The 22283-nt window shown below is 39.2% G+C and overlaps 2 protein-coding genes and 1 pseudogene across 7 annotated transcripts in view; 1 reads left to right on the forward strand and 2 right to left on the reverse strand.

The window, feature by feature from the left end:
- Window positions 1–18979, reverse strand: part of LOC110576250 (L-lactate dehydrogenase C chain) — a 44968-nt gene extending 25989 nt beyond the window's left edge. For 2 of the 4 annotated variants that reach the window (XM_021685326.2, XM_021685327.2), the window contains exons 1-2: window positions 18518–18646; window positions 9345–9462 (exon numbers count right to left, since the gene is read on the reverse strand). In XM_021685326.2, the coding sequence (XP_021541001.2) occupies window positions 9345–9462; window positions 18518–18643 (244 nt within the window). In that variant the 5' untranslated portion in view covers window positions 18644–18646. Of the gene's footprint in view, window positions 1–9344; window positions 9463–18517; window positions 18653–18916 lie in introns of those variants that run through there. The other 2 variants (XM_021685325.2, XM_021685328.2) reach the window with 2 other exon arrangements.
- Window positions 4076–4233, forward strand: LOC110576400 (annotated as a pseudogene).
- On the reverse strand, window positions 10788–12322 carry LOC110576249 (heterogeneous nuclear ribonucleoprotein A1). Of its 3 annotated transcripts, none has more exons than XM_044919655.1 (2): window positions 11507–12322; window positions 10788–11368 (listed from the first exon to the last, which is right to left on the reverse strand). In XM_044919655.1, the coding sequence occupies exons 1-2, from the start codon at window positions 12255–12257 to the stop codon at window positions 11136–11138; spliced, it is 984 nt and encodes a 327-aa protein (XP_044775590.1). In that variant the 5' UTR covers window positions 12258–12322; the 3' UTR covers window positions 10788–11135. The 3 variants fall into 3 exon arrangements, with proteins under 3 accessions (XP_044775590.1, XP_044775591.1, XP_021540998.1); XM_044919656.1 differs by having other exon boundaries at window positions 10788–11332; window positions 11483–12322; XM_021685323.2 differs by having other exon boundaries at window positions 10788–12322.
- Window positions 18980–22283: the final 3304 nt, after the last annotated feature.

The following is a 22283-nucleotide window of genomic DNA, read 5'->3' on the forward strand; positions in this document are numbered from 1 at the left end:
CACTATCCTGTACTGGACTTTTTTTTTTTTTTTTTTTTTATTCATGAGAGACAGAGCGAGAGAGAAAGGCAGAGGGAGAAGCAGGCTCCCAAGGAGCAGGGAGCCCGATGCGGGACTCGATCCCAGGACCCTGAGATCATGACCTGAGCTGAAGGCAGACGCTTAACCATCTGAGCCACCCAGGCGCCCTGTACTGGACTTTTAAAAAAGCATTAAATACCTGGAAGTTATTTTCCATATGGATGTCAAAAATTAAACTAAGATTTCCTATATATCTCATCTCTATTTTCTAAAAAAAATTATTTTATGCTCTTCTCTGTTTATTTATTTATTTTTGGAATCTCTACACCCAACATGGGGCTTGAACTCACTACCCTGGGGTCAAGAGTTGCATGGTCTTCAAACTGAGCCAGCCAGGTGCCCCCATGCTCTTTTAAAAAAGGAAATCCGCTTAATTTTAAAGACATTATTGTTTCTCCATTTATGGTCATTTCATATCTCTCTAATCCAAAAGAGGAGATAATTTATAAACCATAAACATTTTAATGTTTTCCATGCCTCGGTAAAGATTTTAACTAGAAAGATAAACTTAGAAAGATGGCATTTCTTTGACATGTTTCACATTATCTAGAAAATTATCTCTCCTTTGTATTAAGTAAAAGACCTATATAGGAGGAAGTTCTTCTCTCTCTGCACACAGTCTACTCATGCTTGCTCAAAGACCTTCCTTAATGTTCAACTTCCATAAAGTCTTATCTAACTGTAGAAATCCAAAGTAATCTCTCAATCTCTCTCTGTTTCCTCATCCCTCTAGCTCTCCCTACTACCCTCTCAATTTTTAGAGAATGGGGAAAAATCCTTGCAACTTCTTCAGAGTCATCTCTCCACAGTTCAGATTATTTGAAATATTATGATGTTCAACAAATATAATTAAACTGTCTACCAAAGTAAAATATCAAGTCTTTTCATAATCTGCTTCAGAATTATTTTACTAGCTTTGTGTCTTAATTTTATGTCAGATTTTCCAGGTGCCCTGATTCCGTTAATGCCATCATCTCCTCACCTGTTATTTTCTGTTCTAAATATAACTCAATCCTCCAAGAGACAGCAAACCATAATGGTCTGGAGCAAAGACTCTTAAGGTCAAACTGCCTATATCCTGACTCTGCCACTTCCTAGCTGTGTGACCCCAGACAAGTATTTTGCCTGCTCCTCTGACCCTTAGATCCTCATCTGCCAGACTGAGCTAATAATAGTTTTTCTTTTATATGGTTCTTAAGAAAATGATTCAGTGAGTTAAAAGACAAAAAGTACTCAGAACAGTGCCTAGTATATATTAAATATTCAATAAATGTCAGCAATTATTATTATTATATTAGCCAACTACTTCTTCAAATACCAATTTCCCCACTAGGCATCTTCTAATCATATCATTCATAAATACCACTCTTGGCTGAATTTTTATAGGCTTTACTGCCTATAATGCTCAAATAGTCCTTATATATGGTTTCTTGGGTTATCTTTCGATGTTTATGTTGTACTTACATTCCTAACTTGATCATAAGTTCCATAATAACAGGTTTTGATTTCATATTCCTCCCTTTGTTTGACAAATATTTTTAGCACCTTCTGTGTTCCCAGCACTTGGGCTCTGTGTTAACTATTGTACATATGAGGCAATTAAAAACATCTTGGATAATCAATAATGTTCCATTGATCTTCACCATTAGAACTCACTAAATGTATTTTCAAAACACTCTATTGTGTATTACCTCATTCATATAGAATGTTTAAGAAATATATGTTCAATTTTAAAAATATTAAAGTTAACAACTCCATAAAAATCACGCAAATTAGTAGAACATCACCAATATCTTAGAAACCCCTGTGTACCTCTAATAGGTTGCATCTCTATCTTTCATACTCAGAGGTTACCAACCATTCTTCAGAGTTGTTAAAATCACACACACAAAAAGTTGTACCATCTATGCATATTTAAGCAACATACTCGGTGTCACCTTTGAATCATAAGGTACATATTTCTTTAGCTAAATATCATATAACTGATATTTATCCATGTTAACTGTGTCTCTGTAGTTCATTCACTTTCACTGTTGCATAATATCACACTGCATAATATATATAACTTAGTATTGGTATTCAGTGAATTGTTTCTAGTTTGGGGCAATTACAAATCACATCACTATACATTCTTGTACTTGTATCTAGTGCACATGTGCACAAATTTCTCTTGGGAATATACCTAGGGACGCAATTTCTGGGTTGTGGGATATGTTCATGTTCAACTTCACCAGGTAATTGACAAACTTTTTTTTTTTTTTTTGTGAGAGAGAGAGAAAGAGCAGGGGGAGGGGCAGAGGGAGAAGCAGGCTCCCTGCTGAGCAAGGAGCCAGATGTGGGGCTCGATCCCAGAACCCCAGGATCATGACCTGACCCAAAGGTAGACGCTTAATGTACTAAACCACCCAGGCGCCCTACTGACAAACTTTTTTTAAAAAGTGGTTTTAGTTTACATTCCTACATTCCTACATGTCATGCATGAGCGTACCTTATGTTCTACATCCTTTTACCTTTTCCCTTTCACCTTTTACCTACACAATTTTACCAATCTACCGGCTATGTAATGTTATATTGATATGCCTTTTATTTTCCTTTCCTTGATTACTAATGAGATTGTCTTTTCATATATTTATAGGCCATGTGAGTTTCTTCTTTTGTGAAATGTTCAAGTCTTTTCCCATTTTTCTACTGGGTTATATATATTTATCTTATTTTTTATTTTTTAAAGATTTATTAATTAGAGAGAGAGAAAGAGCATGAGCAGGAGGGGCTTATTTATTATGCAAGTATTTTTATTCTAAATACTATTCTTTTGTCAATTGCTCATGTTGCAAATATCTTCTCTTAGTTTATGGCTTTCTCTTCACTCTTTTACAGGGTCTTTTTATGAACACAAATTCGAGCTTTATATTCTTTCTTTTATTGTTAGTGCTTTTTGTGTCTTTATGTTTAAGAAATTCTTCCCTAAAAAAAAGAAAGAAAAAGAAAAGAAATTCTTCCCTACCTGAGATGCCTGGGTGGCACAGTCAGTTAAGTGGCCGACTCTTGGTTTCAGCTCAGATGGTGATCTAAGGGTCGTGAGACTGAGCCCCGCGCTGGGCTCCCTGCTCAAGGTGGAGTCTGCTTAAGACTCTCTCCCTGTGCGCCTCCCCTGCTCATTCTCTCTCTCTCTCTCAAATTAATAAATAATTTTTTTTAAAAAAAAGAAATTCTTCCCTACCCTGAGGTCATAAAGATATTCTATATTATCTTCTCAATAGAAGATTTGAAGTTTTACCTTTCACATTTTGGCCTTTAACAAACCTGGAATTAATTTGTATGTGTGTTATCAGATAAGGGTTCAATTTTACTTCTTTCCATAAAAATAACCATTTCCATAACAAAAAAATTTTGTAAGTCCATACATTTCCCATTGATCTACAATATGATCAGTGTTATACAGTAATCTTTTGTTTGTCTCTGCACTTAATTTGTGTAGTTTTATAAAGTCTTGATATCTGGTAAAGCCAAGTTCTCACCACCTTGTTCTTTTTTTTTTTTTCAAGAGTATCTTGTTAAGGGGGCGCCTGGGTGGCTCAGTCGGTTAAGCGTCTGCCTTCGGCTCAGGTCATGATCCCGAAGTCCTAGGATCGAGTCCCACGTGGAGCTCCTTGCTCAGCAGGAAGCCTGCTTCTCCCTCTACCCCTCCCCCTGCTCATGCTTTCTCTCTCTCTCAAATAAACAAAATATTTTTTTTTATAAAGATTTTATTTATTTATTTGAGACAGAATGAGAGAGAGAGAGAGAGCGCGAGCACATGAGAGGGGGGAGGGTCAGAGGAAGAAGCAAGCTCGCCGCCGAGCAGGGAGCCCGATGCGGGACTCGATCCAGGGACTCCAGGATCATGACCTGAGCCGAAGGCAGTCGCTTAACCAACTGAGCCACCCAGGCGCCCCTAAACAAAATATTTTTAAAAAAATAATATTTTGTTGACTGGGCAGCCCAGGCCATCACCATGGTGAAGCTGAGCAAAGAGGCCAAGCAAACAGAGGCTGCAGAATCTCTTCAAGGATGGCCAATATGCCATCCACTGGGACTTTAGTCCTCTCATGATTTACCAGGGATTTTAGAGGTGTGCCTGAACCAACTGTTTTGAACCTACTTTGGGAATAAAGGACTATTTGGTTATCTGGATTTGGAAGCAATCAATAGGCAGGAACAACATGAAAGGCACGCACGCTAGCTGGGATAAGAGATGGGACATCACTCAGACATTCAATTGTTGGAGGGAACAGGCTTCTTACCACACAGATGCATCTATGGCAGAGTGGAACCTCTACTGAATTATTGATGATAGACTGTATCAAAATAAGTGTTTTTAATAATCTTATAAAAAATGTCTATTCTTGGACCTTTGAATTTCTAAATGAATTTTAGAATGAATTTAGTGTGTATAACAACAAAGAACTTTTTGAGCTTTTGACTACGGTTGCATATCATCTATAATCATGAAGAATGGATATCTTACAATAGAGACTTACATGAGACTTCTATATGCAAGGTCTATTTATTTATGTATTTAATATTATTCAATGAGGTTGTATCCTTTTCTGAATAAAAGTTCTATAGATATCTTGTTAGATTTATTCCCACATACTTCCTATTTTTGATAATGTAAATAATAGCTTTAAATTCTTTTGCTTGTTTTTGACATATATAAGTACAATGAATTTTTTATTAATAACTTTATGTCGGGTGCCTGGGTGGCTCAGTTGGTTAAGTGACCGCCTTTGGCTCAGATCATGATCCTGGAGTCCCGGGATTGAGTCCCGTATGGGGCTCTCCGCTCAGCAGGGAGTTTGCTTCTCCCTCTCCCACTCCCCCCTCTTGTGCTCTCTCTCTCTCTCATTCTCTCTCTCAAATAAATAAAATCTTTAAAAAAAAATAACTTTATGTCCAGCATCCTCACTAAACTCTTAGCTCTATACGTTGTCTCTTTTCTTGTTTTTTTCCTTTACCTTCTTTTTAATTCACCAGGTACGTTTTTCTAATTCTACTTCTTCCCCTTTGCTAATTTAGAGGTTACACTGTTTTTATTCTTTTAAAGGTTGTTATAGAAGTTACAATATGCATATTTAAGTTATCAAAGTCCAAAGATAATCATCACCTTTCCATCTTTCCTAATGACTGAGGAACTTAGAACACTATTTCATTCCCCACTATCACATTTCACACCCAGATTTATATGCTATATTTTTAAATTTTTTAATCCCACAAGACATTATATAGTCTTATACAATTTATTTAGATTTGTCCTCATTTTTACCATTTTCTGTGCTCTTCATACTTTTTTTGCATCTCAGACCTTGTATCTAAGATCACTTTTCTTTTGCCTTATGTATTTTTGTATTTTTATTTTAATTATTTTTAATTTTTAATTTTTTAAAAGATTTTATTTATTTGACAGAGACAGAGAGAGAACACAAGTAGGCAGAGAGGCAGGCAGAGGGAGAGGGAGAAGCAGGCTCCCCGCTGAGCAGGAAGCCCAATGCGAGACTCGATCCCAGGACCCTGGGATCATGACCTGAGCCGAAGGCAGATGCTTAACCCACTGAGCCACGAGGCACCTCTTAATTTTTAATTTTTAAAAATTTTTTATTTAAGCTCAATTTAATTAACATATACTGTGTTATGAGTTTCAGAGGTAGAATCCAATGACTCATCAGTTGCATACAACACCCAGTGCTCATTACTTCAAGTGCCCTCCTTTATGCCCATCACCCAATTACCCCATCCCCCCACCCAGCTCCCCTCCAGCAATCCTCAGTTTGTTTTCCACAGTTACAAGTCTCTTATGATTTGCCTCCCTCTCTGTTTTCATCTTATTTTATTTTTCCTTCCTTTCCCCTATGTTCACCTGTTTTGTTTCTTAAATCCTACATATGAGTAAAATCATATGGTATTTGTTTTTCTTTGACTGACTTATTTTGCTTAGCATAATACCCTCTAGTTCCATCTACATCATTGCAAATGACAAAATTCCATTCTTTCTGATGGCTGAGTAATATTCCTATATATCACATCTTCTTTATCCATTCATCTGTCAATGGACATTTGCGCTTTTCCATATTTTGGCTTTGCATTTTTATTAGTGAGGGTCTGATGGTAACTTAGTCTGTCTGAAAATGTCTGTATTATAACCTTATTCTTGAAAGATATTTTTGCTGGATAGAGATTCTGGATTGACATTTACTCTCTCTCAGCACAGTAAAGATATCATTTCATTGTATTCTGGTTTCAGGGTGTTGTTAATAATAAGTCAGTTACTCTTTCCTTTTTCTATAATTTGTCTAGTGACAACTTTTTCTTCTCTTTGCCTTTAGTGTTCTCTGATTTCACAAGAATGTGTCTAGATAGGGATTTTGTATTTATCCTTGAGATTATTTGGCTTGAGTGTGTGGGTTATTTTTCATTAGTTTTCAAAAATGCTCAATTATAAATCTTCAAATATTTCCTCTTCCCCATTCACTTTTCTAATTAGATGTACATGACATTTTATCACTTTATCCTCTATGATTCTTAGCCTGTCCTATTTTCTACTTCTTGCTATCTTCTTTGTAATTGCCTTAGATTCATCATTTCTCTCTTCAAGATGTCTGCTCTATTATTACATCCATTAATTGAGTTTTTTATTTCATTCTATTTCATTATTTAGAAGTTATATTTGGCTATTTTACTTTTCTTTTTTTAAGATTTTATTTATTTATTTATTTATTTATTTGAGAGAGAGAGAGGGAGAGAGTTGGGGGGAGGGGCAGAGGGAGAGAATCTCAAGCAGATTCTGCACTGAGCACAGAGCCCAAACACAGGGCTCAATCCCATGACCCTGAGATCATGACCTGAGCTGAAATCAAGGGTTGGATGCTTAAATGACTGAGCCACCCAGACACCCCTATATTTGGCTATTTTAAAAATATTTTTTTTAAATAATTTCCTGTCTCATACTGATATTTTCAAGTTTGTCCTTTATTTCTTTAAGTGGAATAATTATAGTTAATTTCTAACTTGTGTTTCATAATTTCAACATCTGAAATCTATGGTGGCCTTTTCTGTTATCTCTGCTGGTTCTTGCTTATGCATTTTCTTGGTAGATTTAATTATTCCTACTATGAGATGTTCATTTTTTTGGAATTTTATTTGTGGAACTTCTTTGAGGCCTAAAATAAAGTGGGTTTCTTCCAGAGACTATCTTAAGCCTTTTTTTTTAAGATGTATTTATTTATTTGAGAGAGAGAGAGAGAGAAAGTGGGGGGAGGGGCAGAGGGAGAGAACCTTCAAGCAGACTCCCCACTGAACGCCGAGCCTGACGTGAGCCTTGATCCACTGACCCATGAGATCCTGACCTGAGCAGAAACCAAGAGTCAGACACTTAACCAGCTAAACCACCCAGATGCCCCAAAACTATCTTAAGTCTTAAGACTGCTTGAGATTTTTTTGGAATTCATATAAGGGCCAGCTTGTGGCTACAAATTCTTGGCCACCATTTCCCTCCTTTACTCAAGCAGCTGAGACGCTTGATTTTACTGTCAGTCCCCAGAGGTAGGGAGAAACAAATTGCTTCTAGGTCATCCTTATGTTAAGGAATTGGTAAGTGAGGGCCAGTAAGCCAGATCCGGCCCATCACCTGTTTTAGTAAATAAAATCTCATTGGAACACAGCCACACCCATTCACATATTGTTGATCACTGCTTTAGAATTACAACAACAGAGTTGAGTAGCTTTGACAGAGACCATATAGCCCACAAAGCCTAAAATATTTACCATCTGATCCTTTACAAAAAAGAGTTTACTAACCCCTGGTGTAGTCCATTGGGGTTCCAGCTTTATGGAGTTAACTCCTATAGAACTCCCCAAATTAAGCTGTCTCCAGTCTCCTAAATCCTGTGAGGCAGTGGAAACCAAAACTGAAGTTCACTAAGTTTGACTAATACTAGCTAATGAAAACTAGCTACAATGCTCTGCTTAACTCTCTAGTTTCCTGACTACATTCAATGCCTATTCTGAAAATGTCTTTATTAAGAGCATATCAATTCTTTAAGGATTGATAACTTCTTTCTTTCATATTTTATGCAGGAGTTTTGTTATTTACAGCAAAAAGATTGGTCCAGGTATTTATTCTGCCACATTCCTAGAAAGTAAAGGCTGAATGATTTTTAAAAGTATTTTAATACAGTAGGAGCTCTTTTAACCTGACTCCACTGAACTGATTCAGTAAATTAAATGATATAAAACATAATGATATCTAAGGCAACTGAATACTCTCAATTAGTAGACTTTCATATGGGAGGTCTATGTACTTCTGCTCATTGGTTGTTGCATAACAAGAATTAGTCATGTTCATATCCAAATGTATTTATGCCAATTATATCTCATAGTTATATAATATGAGGTAAGTCACTAAAATACAAGTGTAAAAGAAATGCATAGTAAAGATAACCAGTATATTCAGGATTGAGACATGAATAGATGTAACACAGAACATATCAACTAAATTAAGTAATGTTTTATTTTTTTTTTTTTGCTGTGTGTTGGATACATTGACGTTTATTATACTTAAACTCTTTTTCTATGTCAAGCATTTCATAATTAATTTTTTAATAATTGTTTCTTTTTTAAAGATTTTATTTATTTGAGAGAGAGACAGAGAGAGCATGAGCAGGGGGAGGGACAGAGGAAGAGGGAGAAGCAGACTCCCCACTGAGTGAGGAGTCCAAAGTGGGACTCAACCCCAGGATCCTGAGATCATGACCTGAGCCGAAGTCAGAGGCTTAACCGACTGAGCTACCCAGGCGCCCCTATTATCCCCCTGCTTGTGCTCTCTCTCTCTCAAATAAATAAATAAAATCTTTTTTAAAAATGATTAAAAAAATAAAAATTAACCTTTTAAACTGTATGTCCTAATGAGAGTGGTGCTATTTTTAATTTTATATTTATGGATACCAGTTTGGTAAAATTCATTACTCTTTTTTAAAGCTCTGAAAAGAACTCTTTAAAATTAACCTAGGGACACCTGGGTGGCTCAGTTGTTAGACGTCTGCCTTTGGTTCGGGTCATGATCCCAGAGTCTTGGAATGGAGCCCCACGTCGGACTCCCTGTTCAGCGGGAGGCCTGCTTCTCCCTCTCCCACTCCCCCTGCTTGTCTTCCCTCTCTCACTATGTCTCTCTCTGTCAAATAAATAAATAAAATCTTTTTTAAATAAATAATTAATTAATTAAAAGTAACCTTTTCCAGAGGTAATCTTTGAAGTATTAAAGAAAAGACTGCCATGCTGAAGATCCATCATTTCTCCCTTCAGTTTGTCCACTGCAACATCAACGAGGGCAAGTTCATCCGCCAAATCCTAAAATACATGAAAGTTTTGAATAATATGTACTGAAGAATGTTCCTATTTCAGTTTTAGAAAAATGAGAAAAATTCATGTATGGCTACTTTATAATCAAAGTATAGTGATATTTTAATAGAAAAAATAATATAAAAGTGATAGTTGGTGAATGTGCCTAGAGTGACCAGAAGTCAAGATAAGCAACAGAATGTAGCAAAAATTACTAATTGCTTTGCCTTCATATAATTGTTCGATTTTTTAGAAGTGGCTTTTTTCCCACTTCAGATAATAATTTAAAAATGATGAAAAGCTACTAAGTTCTTTCAAAGTATTTTATTACATTTAACCTTTATGCCTAATTTCTGAATTGGCTGAAGTTGTTTTTGATATGCATCCTTGTGGCCAAAATAGAAAGGTGGCCCTCTGTGGGAACCCATTTCAGGCACAGTACATTTAACATTGGATCTCCAACCTAGGGGTAGATGGGCATATAACCAGACCATAGCTCCCAGTCAGCGACACAATCATGAGGGTAAACAACGGATACACTTAACAACCATTCTGTTTTTTACTTTCAGTACCATATTCAATAAATTTCATGAGATATTCAACACTTGATTATAAAATAAGCTTTGTGTTTCATGGTTTTGCCCAACTGTAAGCTAATGTAGTTCTGAGCATGTTTAAGGTAGGCTAGGCTAAGGTATGATTAAATACATTCATTATTAAATACATTAATAATTATATCTTAAATACATTTTCAACTTAGGACATTTTCAACTTATGATGAGTTTATTGAGATGTAACATCATCATAAATCCAGGAAGATCTGTATAGTCTCTTTTTTACTTACTCTAATTTGAATTGAGTTTACCAAATGAAACAGAATACAGAACTATATAGAAGGAGTGTTTTCCCTCAGATTCCAGTGGCCAGATTCTTTTTTTTTTTTTTTTTTTTTTTTTTTTCAAGAGAATATTAAATCTTTTTTTGATTACACATGATAATGGATGATACACAAGCTTTAATCCCATCTATAATTTTATCTGATACCATAATTCAATTTAGATATATTGCATAGGATGTGCCAACAATCATATTAATAACCAAATAAACTCCAGGACTTTGCTTGGGTGACCCTTTTAATGGTGAACTCCAGGTCACAACACATTAACTGTCAGTTCAACTACACCAAGGTTTGTGGAGACAATGGCGTCTGTGCCCAAGCAGGTTGCAAATCAATTTCGAATGGAACCTGGCATCACCCTGAAGGAATTCTAACTTCACACTGTTGGGGTAGTATACCAAGATGGCTTCAGAGTAGACTAACTTTACACAGCACATTTAAAAAAAGACACATTTATTCAGCGTCATGATCAGACTATTACATTTAGCAATCAACAGCATGGGTGCAAAAAAAAAAAAAAAATCTACATTAAAACCCTTTGTTGGAATGCTTTACACTTTCCACAGAACAGAAACTAAAATAACCTGTTATACAATTAGTCACAAATACAGTCCTCGAGTTTTTTGCCCATACACATGAGTATTGTCTAAAACATGTCTTCTTTGTAGCAGCTAGGCCCTGCCACCACTGTGCTTGGCTGAGTTCACAAATCTGTTGTAACCTGTAGCTTCCCTGTCACTTCTCTGGCTCTCCTCTCCTGCTAAGCTTTGTTTCCTGGCAGTAATTAAAACCTTCTGCCACTGCCATAGCTACTGCTGCTGCTGGAACCACCATAGCCACCTTGGTTTCGTGGTTTGGCAAAGTATTGGCCTCCACCACCATAGGGGCCAGAGCTTCTGCCTCCAAAATTTCCTCCTTTCATGGGTCCAAAATTTGAGGATTGATTGTTGTAATTGCCAAAATCATTATAGCTTCCGCCACCTCCAAAGTTGCTTCCACTACCACCGCCATAGCCGCCTCCGCCTCCTCCGTTGTTATAGCTGTCATAGCTGCCACTCCCGCCATAGCCACTGCCCTGGTTTCCATAACCCTGTCCACCACTTCCATAGCCTCTGCTTCCTCCAGAGTAACCAGGGCCGCCTCCTCCATAACCACCATCATTACCAAATCCGTTATAGCCATCCCCACTGCCACCATATCCACCACCACCTCGACTGCCACCAAAGCCACCTCGACCACTGAAGTTCCCTCCACGACCAAAGTTGTCATTCCCACCAAAACCACCTCCACGACCACCACCAAAGTTTCCAGAACCACTTCGACCTCTTTGGCTGGATGAAGCACTAGCCATCTCTTGCTTAGATAGGGCTTTCCTTACTTCACAGTTGTGGCCATTCACAGTATGGTATTTTTGAATGACAATCTTGTCTACAGAGTCATGGTCATCAAATGTTACAAAAGCAAAACCTCTCTTTTTGCCACTGCCCCGGTCAGTCATGATCTCGATCACTTCAATTTTCCCATACTGTTCAAAATAATCTCTTAGATGATGTTCTTCAGTGTCTTCTTTAATGCCACCAACAAAAATCTTTTTCACAGTTAAGTGGGCACCAGGTCTTTGAGAATCTTCTCTTGAGACAGCCCTCTTTGGTTCCACAACTCTCCCATCCACCTTGTGTGGTCTTGCGTTCATGGCTGCATCCACCTCCTCCACAGTGGCATACGTGACAAAGCCAAAGCCTCTGGAGCGCTTGGTGTTTGGATCTCTCATTACCACACAGTCCGTAAGTGTTCCCCATTGCTCAAAATGGCTCCTCAGACTCTCATCGGTTGTTTCAAAGCTCAAACCTCCGATGAAGAGCTTCCGCAGCTGTTCAGGCTCTTTGGGAGACTCTGACTTAGACATGACGGCGGTGGGAGGGGAGACTTTAACGATGCTTACTCGGCGGCGTCCACGGGCAAAAAAGCCAGTGGCCAGATTCTAAAGATAAGAAGTAAGGGAAAAGGATCAAAGTCCCTATTTGCTACCATTTTTTCTCAGATCAGATACCATCTGACCTTTCTGGAAAACTGTAGATTCTAAAATGTACTAAATTATGTGTTATACATCAGGAATATGAGGAAGATAAGGAGTTTCACCCAGAAGGATCACATATCACTTCTAAGCTAACTGATAAGAAAACCAGATCATGTTTATGGATCCATTTTTATATTAGTCTATGTATCTGTCTGGGTCTGAACAGGAAAACAGAAACCACTCTAAGCATTTCAAAAGAAGGTATTTAATACAGGGAACTGGTTAGACAGCTGTTGGAGGGCTGAAACGACAAAAAGGGAACATTTGAGGTAACCCAGAGATAGAAATCACAGTTTGAAGCCACTACCCCTAAGACTGAGGGAACAAAGAGAGAGACTAAAGGAGGTGCTGATGGAGCCAGGCTCAGACCTCTGTAAGAAGCAAAACCTGGCTGCTACTGATACCACTGAAGGGGCAAAATGAGGCTGGGAGCTCCAAAAGAAACTGGAAGCTAGAACCAACAGCTACCACTGAAGCAAAGGGCTGCAGCTGAGATGAAAGTGACCAAAACAAGCAAACAGAAAGGAGGTCATTTCTCCACTCCTGCATTCCAACTTCCCTCTAGTGCTTCCTATTCACAGAACCTAACAAGATGCCAACTGGTAAAGGAGAAAAAGATTATGCAGAGATCGAGCACCAGCACCACAGAATACAGAAAGTTGGATTTGAAGCTGAATGATAATAATAGCCAACACAGCCTGCTTTTTAAATTATATTTCCAACTTGAATTATGTCTCTTCTTTTTTTGTTAAAGATTTTATTTATTTATTCATGAGAGATAGAGGCAGAGGGAGAAGCAGGCTCCCCACAGAGTAGAGAGCCCGATGTCAGACTTGATCCCAGGACCCTGGGATCATGACCTGAGCCGAAGGCAGACACTTAACCGACTGAGCCACCCAGGTGTCCCGGATTATATCTCTTCTTAACAAGTTACCAGACAATTCTCTTTTCAAGGGAATCTTCCCAGCTCTGTTTGTCTTTTTTTTTTTTTTTTTAAGATTTTATTTATTTGACAAAGAGAGAGAGCATAAGCAGGGTGGATGGCAGGCTGAGGGAGAGAGAGAAGCAGCTCCGTGCTGAACAGAGAGCCCGATGTGTGACTTGATCCCCGGACCCAGGGATCATGACCCGAGCCAAAGGCAGATGCTCAACGGCCTGAGCCACTCACGCATCCCCCAGCTCTGTTTGTCTTGACTGCCAAAGACAGAATTCAAATAATCCCAGAAGTTCTTGTTTTCTAAGAATTAACTATATCTATGAGTCATTTCTCAAAAAGAATTCCAAATAGAGAGCCTGGGTTTATTTAACCTGCCAGAATCTTTTAAGAATAGTTATGAGCGGGGTGCTTAGTTGGCACAGTCAGTTAAGCATCTGACTCTTGGTTTTGGCCCAGGTCGTGATCTCAGGGTCATGGGATCATGCCCCGCATTGGGCTTCATGTTCAGCATGGAGTTTGCTTAAGACTCTCTCTCCCTCTCCTTCTGCCCCTCCACCCCACTTTCTCTGTCTCTCAAATAAATAAATAAATAAATAAATCTTAAAAAAAAAAAAAAGAATAGTTATGATTATTCCAGGATCTCTTCTCCAGGGAGTTCTAGAATAACCAAAGTAAGGTAAGAGAAGAGTAAAGTTAAAAGAGAATTAAAATTAATCTAAGGAAGACTGCTAGGACCACTATATTCTGTACAGCAGAAGGAAGTAGGACATACTGCTATGCTTTAAAGTCCACCTTTCAATGATATATGCAGGTGTTATAGTACTTATTAGAGCCTATATGTTCCTTGAAGTCAGTAAACTATATAAATATGCATATTTTAATATCCTTCATCACTTTCCATTTATCCCACAATGCACATCTATGGGAACTGGGTATTTACCAGTATACTAAGGATTCTAGTAGGAAATAAATGGGCTCCAACAACTGACCTTCTCTCACAACTGGAATTCTGAAATTTCATGATAATATGCCTTGGAGGAAGCTTTTTTTGATTCATTGTGCTGAGCACTCAATAAATTCTTTAAAATTTTATTTTTAAGTAATCTCCACACCCAATGTGGGGTTCAAACTCACAACCCCAAGATCAAGAGTCACATAATCCACTGACTGAGCCAGCCAGGTGCCCCCTTCAATAAATTCTTTTTTTTCCCCAATAAATTCTTTATATCTGCAAACTCACATCCTTCAGTTTTAGACTTTTTCTTTTATCTCTTGAATAATTTTCTTCTCTTTCTTTTTTCTTACTGAAATGTCAATGAGTAATGGGACCTCCTGATTGGTCCTCTAATTTCATTTCTTTTCTATATTTCATCTTTGACAATCTGCTTTCTAGCAGCCCAGTGGAAGTCAAAGGGTTTCTGCTTCACCGTCCAACTTGTAGACCTTCAACTAATCCTACTGCTTTCAATAAGATGCCTGTCTTTACTGTCCTTAATGTCTTGAGTGCAGAACCTGCCTGATTCACTTTCTCCAAAGAATATACTCCTTCCCCTTGCCTGCTGAGATGTGAGAGGTGGTTTCTTGGTTGAGTAAGGTACAGAAGAGAATCTGGTGTTTTTCCTTCTGATCATATAAACTTTGAACCAATTCTCCTGTGTTTGTCCCATCTCTTACCACCACTTTGTGAGGCGTTGGTACTTCTAATTGCTGAGCCTTTCTTGGGGTTCTGGAATTTAACTGGCTTTGCTTCTTCTCACCTTCCTCTGCCAGTTTTTTTAAAAAAATTATCTAAATAATATAGTAAAGCTTTTCAGAACACAACAGGATCTATGTCCAGTTGCCAAGGTTTGAATCCTAACCCCTTCACCTATACTAGCCACTTAACCATGGGCAAGTTACTTAATATCTATGCTTCACTATTCTCATTTATAAATGGAGATGATAATGTACCTATCTCCCAAGGTTGTTATAAAGATTAAATAATACCTTTAAAACATTTTAAAAAGCAAAAGGCTTGGGTTTTTTGTTTGTTTTTTGTTTTAGATTTTATTTGAGAGAGAGAGAGTGAGAGAGCATGGGCAGGGGGAGGGGCAAAGGGAGAGGGAGAAGCAGACTCCCCAGTGAGCAGGGAGCCCGATGCGGGGCTCAATCCCAGGACCCTGAGATCATGACCTGAGCCGAAAGCAGATACCTAACCGACTGAGCCAGCCAGGTGCCCCGAGAAGCAAAAGGCTTGTACACTGAAAACTACAAATGTTGCTGAAACAAATTAAAGAAGATACAAATAAGTGGAAAGACATCACATGATCATGGATTGAAATACTTAATATTGTTAAGATGTCAACATACCCAAAACCATCTACAGATTTAATGCAAACCCCTATGAAATCCCAATGACATTTTTTAAAGAAATAGAACAAAATCCATTTTAAAGAATCTTAAAGGAGGGGCGCCTGGGTGGCTCAGTTGGTTAAGCGACTGCCTTCAGCTCAGGTCATGATCCTGGAGTCCCAGGATCGAGTCCCACATCAGGCTCCCTGCTCAGCAGGGAGTCTGCTTCTCCCTCTGACCCTCCTCCCTCTCATTCTCTCTGTCTCTCATTGTCTCTCTCGCAAATAAATAAAATCTTAAAAAAAATTTTAAAAAAAATTTAAAAAATAAAAAAATAAAAAGGCATAAGGGTGCTTTACAGGGTGTCACGTGATGTGACGTTTCCGCACTCATTAAAAAAAAAAAAAGAATCTTAAAGGACTCCAAATGGACAAAACAATCTTGGAAAAGAATAAATTTGGAGGTCTCATGCTTCCTGAATTCAAAACTTCTAAGTTTTCTTAATAGCATGGTATTGGCATAAAGACATATAGACCAATGGAACAGAGAGCCCAGAAATAAACTCTCACATATATGGTTAAATAATTTTTGACAGGAGTGCCAAGGCCATTCAATGGGGGAAAAGAGAGTCTTTTCAACAAATCATACTGGAATAAGTGGATATTTACAAGCAAAAGAACGAAGTTGGACCTATACCTTACACCATATACATAATTAAAAATGGATCAAAGACCTAAATGTAGGACCTAAAACTATATAAAACTCTTAGGAGAAAATATAAGGGGAAAGATTCATGACATTGGACTTGGCAATGATCTTTGGATATGACACCAAAACACATACAACAAAAATAAAAATAGATAAATTGAGCAGTGTCTGGGTGGCTCAGCTGGTGAAGCATCTGACTCTTGATTTCAGCTCAGGTGATGACCTCAGGGTCATGAGACCGAGCCCCATGTCAGGGTCTGTGCTGGGCATGAAGCCTGCTTAAAATTTTCTCTCTCCCTCTGCCCCTCCCACCCCCCTCCCACTCGCTTGCTCTCTCTCTTAAAAAAAAAAAATAAATTGAATTACATTAAAATTAAAAATGTCTGGGGCGCCTGGGTGGCTCAGTTGGTTAAGCAACTATCTTCTGCTCAGGTCATGATCCTGGAGTCCCGGGATCGAGTGCCGCGTCGGGCTCCCTGCTCAGCGGGGAGTCTGCTTCTCCCTCTGACCCTCTCCCCTCTCATGCTCTCTCTCTCTCTCATTCTCTCTCTCTCAAATAAATAAATAAAATCTTTAAAAAAGTTAAAAATGTCTGTGCATCAAAGAACACAATGAAAAGAAACAGCAGAGTGAAAAGAAAACCACGGAGTGGAGAAAATACTTGAAAATCACAAATTTGGTGAGAGATTGATATCTAGAATATAAAAAGAACTCCTACAAGTCAACAACAAATAACCCGATTTAAAAACAGGCAAAGGAGTGGCGTCTGGGTGGTTCAGTCGCTTAAGTGCCCGACTCTTGATTTCAGCTCAGGTCATGATCTCAAGGTCCTGGGGTCAAGCCCTGCACTGGGCTCTGCACTCAGCGAGGAGTCTGCTTGAGATTCTTTCTCTCCCTCTCTCTCTCTGCTCCTCCCCACCTCCACCACCCCTCCCTTCACTCTCCCTCTATCTAAAAGTAAATAAAATCTTAAAAAAAAAAAAAAAAGATCCTTGGGGCGCCTGGGTGGCTCAGTTGGTTAAGTGGCAGACTCTTGATTTCACCTCAGGTCATGATCTCAGGGTCCTGGGATTGATGACAGGCTTCACGCTCAGCAGGGATTTGGCTTGAAGATTTCTCTCCCTCTCCCTCTGCCCCTCCCCCTCTCCTTCTGCCCCTCCCCCGCTTGCATGCTCTCCCTCTCTAAAATAAATAAATCTTTTAAAAATAAATAAAGGGGCGCCTGGGTGGCTCAGTGGTTAAGCCTCTGTCTTCGGTTCAGGTCATGATCCCAGGGCCCTGAGATTGAACCTCACATTGGGCTCCCTGCTCAGCGGGGAATCTGCTTCTTCCTTTCCCTCTGCCCCTCCCCGCCCCACTCATGCTTGCTCTCTATCTCTCGTGTTCTCTCTCTCCCAAATAAAGTCTTTTTAAATTAATTAATTAAAATTAAAATTAAAAAAAGTTTCTATCTCTCTCACCCTCTCCACCCCCACATATGTGCTCTATCTCTCTAAATATATACATATATGCAAAGGATTTGAACAGACAATTCTCCAAAGAAGATATACAAATTGCCAACAGGCACATGAAAAGATGCTGTACAAACAGAAAAGAAAATTAAAGGACTTCCATTATTTTATCAAATTTGGTACTTTTTGTTTTATAATGAGCATGTAATATTTTAACCAAAAAAATTTAAGGTTTTTTATTTTTAAGTAATCTCTATACCCATGTGGGACTTGAACTCACAACCTTGAGATCAAAAGTCCCACACTTCTCTGACTGAACCAGCCAGGTGCCCCTAAAAAATTCTTTTTAAGTATAAGTTTCTGGTAAGTATGACTTTCACCCATTACTCTTCCAGGAAGGCAAGGTATGGGATCGTTTAAACAGAATAGTAACAAAACAATGCAATCAATGTGTCTCCTATGAATCAGTTCAAATAGTCTAGCAATGCCGGACACATGGTAAACTCCAGATAAACGTTTCTTAAATTATGTCAAAATCAGATATCTAAGTGAACACATATTTGCTCTCAGAAGATTAGCCCTACAACCCTGAACTCATCAACATCTACAAGGCCTAAAAGTTCTTACTTGATTTTCAGCCACAGGATAGGCTTCTTACTTACCTTCAACAAGATACAAATAGCACAAGCCATGCCTACAGCACCAGTTCCAACAATGGTGATCTTATTCTGGGAGATTTTATCTTCCTCAGTTAGATTCTCAATAAGCTTCTCCTTGATAGTTGACATTTTGAGAACCTGATAGGGATAATGAAATTTCAGTGGAATCAAATTCCCTAAACTGATCACTCTCATAGGTATCAATGTACTAACCACACTGAACATCTAAGGGCTTACCTATTGAGTCTGCAGAATGTTGGAGCCGAGTGTGGTGGGAAAGCGAAAAAAGGGGTGTGGAGAGGTAGAGAAGAACCAGTCTACCTAGGGGTTGGGGCACCAATAAGTTTTTTTATTTCTCCCTGCCCTCAAGCCATCATTTTCACCCCAGTACTAGACACTCACAAATGCTTTGGCGCAATTTAGTACAGACAGCCGGAACAGGCAACGCACTGCCTTTAAGGAAGATTAAAAAAAAAAAAAAAGTTACACCAAAAGGAAACACTAACGGCAGTTGAGGTGCGAAGCCCTGTGACAGTTACTCTCTGGACCCCCAACGCAAGAACGCTCCCACGCACGACTCTTTCGCCAGTACGCAAGCTCCGCCCACCGCTGGCCCAGGCGCAGGCGCATTGGCAGGCAGTTAACGACCTCTCGTTGGGGTGGGGGGGGCGGTTTCTGAGTGTGTGCCGTAGCGTTCTCCGTGACCCTGTGACGAATTCTAGACAATCTTTATGAGTGTGCAGAAGAGGGATTTGGGGAGTATAGTTTCATTTCCCTCAGCCAGCCTAGGCCTGGGACTGATTTTAGTGCTGAATTTTTGGAAACCCTCATGACTATAGGCTGGTGAGGGCCAGGCTCAAGGCTCTAGTAGGAAAAAGCTCTCCTGAGAGCACCTCCTAGTCTTAGGGCGATGCCATCTTAAGACGGCGTCTGAGGAGATAGCTTCCAAATTGCTTCCAGATGACTTGGCTCTTTCTGAGGGCATGCTGAAGGGACCTGGGCCCCAAAGATGAAGAATTTAAGTAAAGGGTGGGCTTGGGATTGACCAACCTGAATGTGAGGAACGTACTTTTCAATGTACTTACCATCTACACATTTATTTGCAGGAATTTAAAACATTGTTATTGAGCTCTGTAACTTCAGGATGGAGTGCTGAAATAAAGATTGAATTAGGGACACCTGGGTGGCTCAGTTGGTTAAGCCTCTGCCTCCGATTCAGGTCATGATCTCAGGGTGCTGGGATCAAGTCCCGCATCGGGCTCCTTGCTCAGCAGGAAGCCTGCTTCTCCCTCTGCCTGCTGCTCCCCCTGCTTGTGTTCTCGCTCTCATAAATAAATAAATAAAATCTTTTAAAAATAAAGACTGAATTAAAGTAGTAATGAAAAGGAAAGGCCACATCTAGTTTTCTAAGGGTGGTTTTAGTTTATACCAAGAATTTATAACCCACAGAAGGGGGCACAACCTCCTCAGTCATCTTTTGTTGAGTATTTGCATTTGAATCCTTTTCCATTTTGTTTCAAAGTCTATGGTTTGTTTTTAATGTAGTTCACACCATGCAGTCACCCTGCTTAAAACCCGACCATGGATTTGCATTACACTTAACCGATTTTTTAAAATTAATGTTTTTATTAATCTCAGAAGTAGAATTTAGTGATTCATCAGGAAAGTAATTTTTAGCACAACCTGAAAGACATTCATGATTTGGCCTCATTCTAGCCCTCCAATTTCATCTCAAGACACTCTCACCTCACTCCCCTCAAGCTTCTCAACAGCTTTTACTTGACTCAGGACTTTTTGCTGTTCCCTATTTCTAGAAAGTTCTCCAACCATTCTCAAAGTTGATTCCTTATTTTCAGTCTTGAGCATAAACGACACTTCCTCTAGCTTTCCTTGACCAATGTCAATTACCACCACCTCCTCACATCTCTCCTATTTCTCTTATGGCACTTTCCACAAACTATCAGCCCCAAGAAATAGGTTACCCATAGCAGACAGGAGCAACAGCCACTGTTGGTCCTATACTATCACTTGCTTGTATGCTTACTTCCACAGTAACTCTGGTACTTGCACCTCATTTACCACTCAGTTGAGAGGTCAGCACTGCTGGCCAGGATGACCAACAGGCCTCTGGTGGCAGAAGGAGATGTCATCTTAGTAGTGACCAAACTCTTGATTTAGGTGAAGAAAAAGGCTCCTCATTCGTTTCTACACAAGGTGCAGGGCAGGCCCTTGATATCCACTGCCTGAGTGGGCTCTCTGGGTGGCTACAATGCAAGCTAACAATCATTTTGCTTGATTGCAGCAATCTAAATATAGGAGGGCCAACATTTGTACATTCCAACAACTGCCGAAGTGTAGTAGAAACACAGTGAAGAATTCTGAAAGCATGGCTTTGAAGTCCTGATAGTTTTACTTTGGCAACATGGACTTTAGTGGAAAAGATGTTGATCCATCTACATGTATATATATGTATGGATATATATATGAGGATAACTATGTTCTGAACATTCCATTTGCTTCCCCCACTAACTGGCAACTTGTGTTAAATGGGACTAAGGCATACTAAATCCACTTCCCAAGTTATTAAGACTAAAATGAGATCATACTACATTTAAAAGAATCAGGGCTTCGGGCGCCTGGGTGGCTCAGATGGTTAAGCGTCTGCCTTCGGCTCAGGTCATGATCCCAGGGTCCTGGGATCAAGTCCCACATCGGGCTCCCTGCTCCTTGGGAGCCTGCTTCTCCCTCTGCCTCTCTGCCTCTCATGAATAAATAAATAAAATCTTTAAAAAAATTAAAGAATCAGGGCTTCTTGCAGAGCTGGCCCATTCTTTGCCTGGGGCAGGAAGATACAAGGTGATCCCGGAACACTTTTTGTGCCAAAAAGTGAGGAAGGTTTACAAGATTAAATCTAAAAAATTCATGGGGAGCCTGGGTGGCTCAGTTGGTTAAGCGACTGCCTTTGGCTCAGGTCATGATCCCAGAGTCCTGGGATCGAGTCCCACATCGGGCTCCCGGCTCAGCCCCTCTGACCCTCTCCCCTCTCATGCTGTTTCTCTCTCACTCACTCCCTAATAAATAAATAAAATCTTTTTTTAAAAAATCTAAAAAATTCATTAAAGATTACATTAATAAATCTTTAAGCATTATTTTTCAATCATGTTGGTATTGGCTAATTTATTGTATCAGATACGAAATTAATAAATGTAAATAAATTTTTAAAAGACTTAAGTTGCCTCAAAGTTTACAAGAGGCTATGGCATAAATACAGGTTTCTATTTGGAGTAATTAAAAAGTTCGTAGATGGTGGTGAAGGTTGTGTAACTATGCGTTCCACAGAATTAAACTTTAAAACATGAATTTTCTGTGTAAATTGTATCTTAAGGCTTTTTAAAAAAAACTATAGAAAAGCAAATCCTATTATACTACTTGTCAAGACTACATAATTTGCAGGGGTGCCTGGATGGCTCAGTCAGTTAAGCCTCCAACTCTCGGTTTTGGCTCAGGTCATGATTGCATGGGTCCTAAGACAGAGCTCTGCAGTTTGGGCTCAAGTCATGATCTCATGGGTATCTAGCTGTGCGTCGGCTCCACACGCAGCCGGGAGCCCGCTTGAAGTTTCTCTCCCTCTGTTCCTCATCTCCCTCTCTCAAATAAATCTTAAAATAAGACTACATAGTTCAGTCTTGTCCTTTTACATTTGCCACACACTTGGAAAAAAGCTAATTATTTCTCTTCACTAGCTCTCAGGAAGTAAACTGGTGAAAAA

Source organism: Neomonachus schauinslandi, chromosome 11 (genome assembly GCF_002201575.2).
Source record: "Neomonachus schauinslandi chromosome 11, ASM220157v2, whole genome shotgun sequence".
Lineage (NCBI taxonomy): Eukaryota > Metazoa > Chordata > Mammalia > Carnivora > Phocidae > Neomonachus > Neomonachus schauinslandi.

What these genes read in the sequence shown, in the direction of transcription:
- LOC110576249 (XM_021685323.2), bottom strand. Translation starts at nt 12,257, where the DNA reads ATGTCTAAGTCAGAGTCTCCCAAAGAGCCTGAACAGCTGCGGAAGCTC.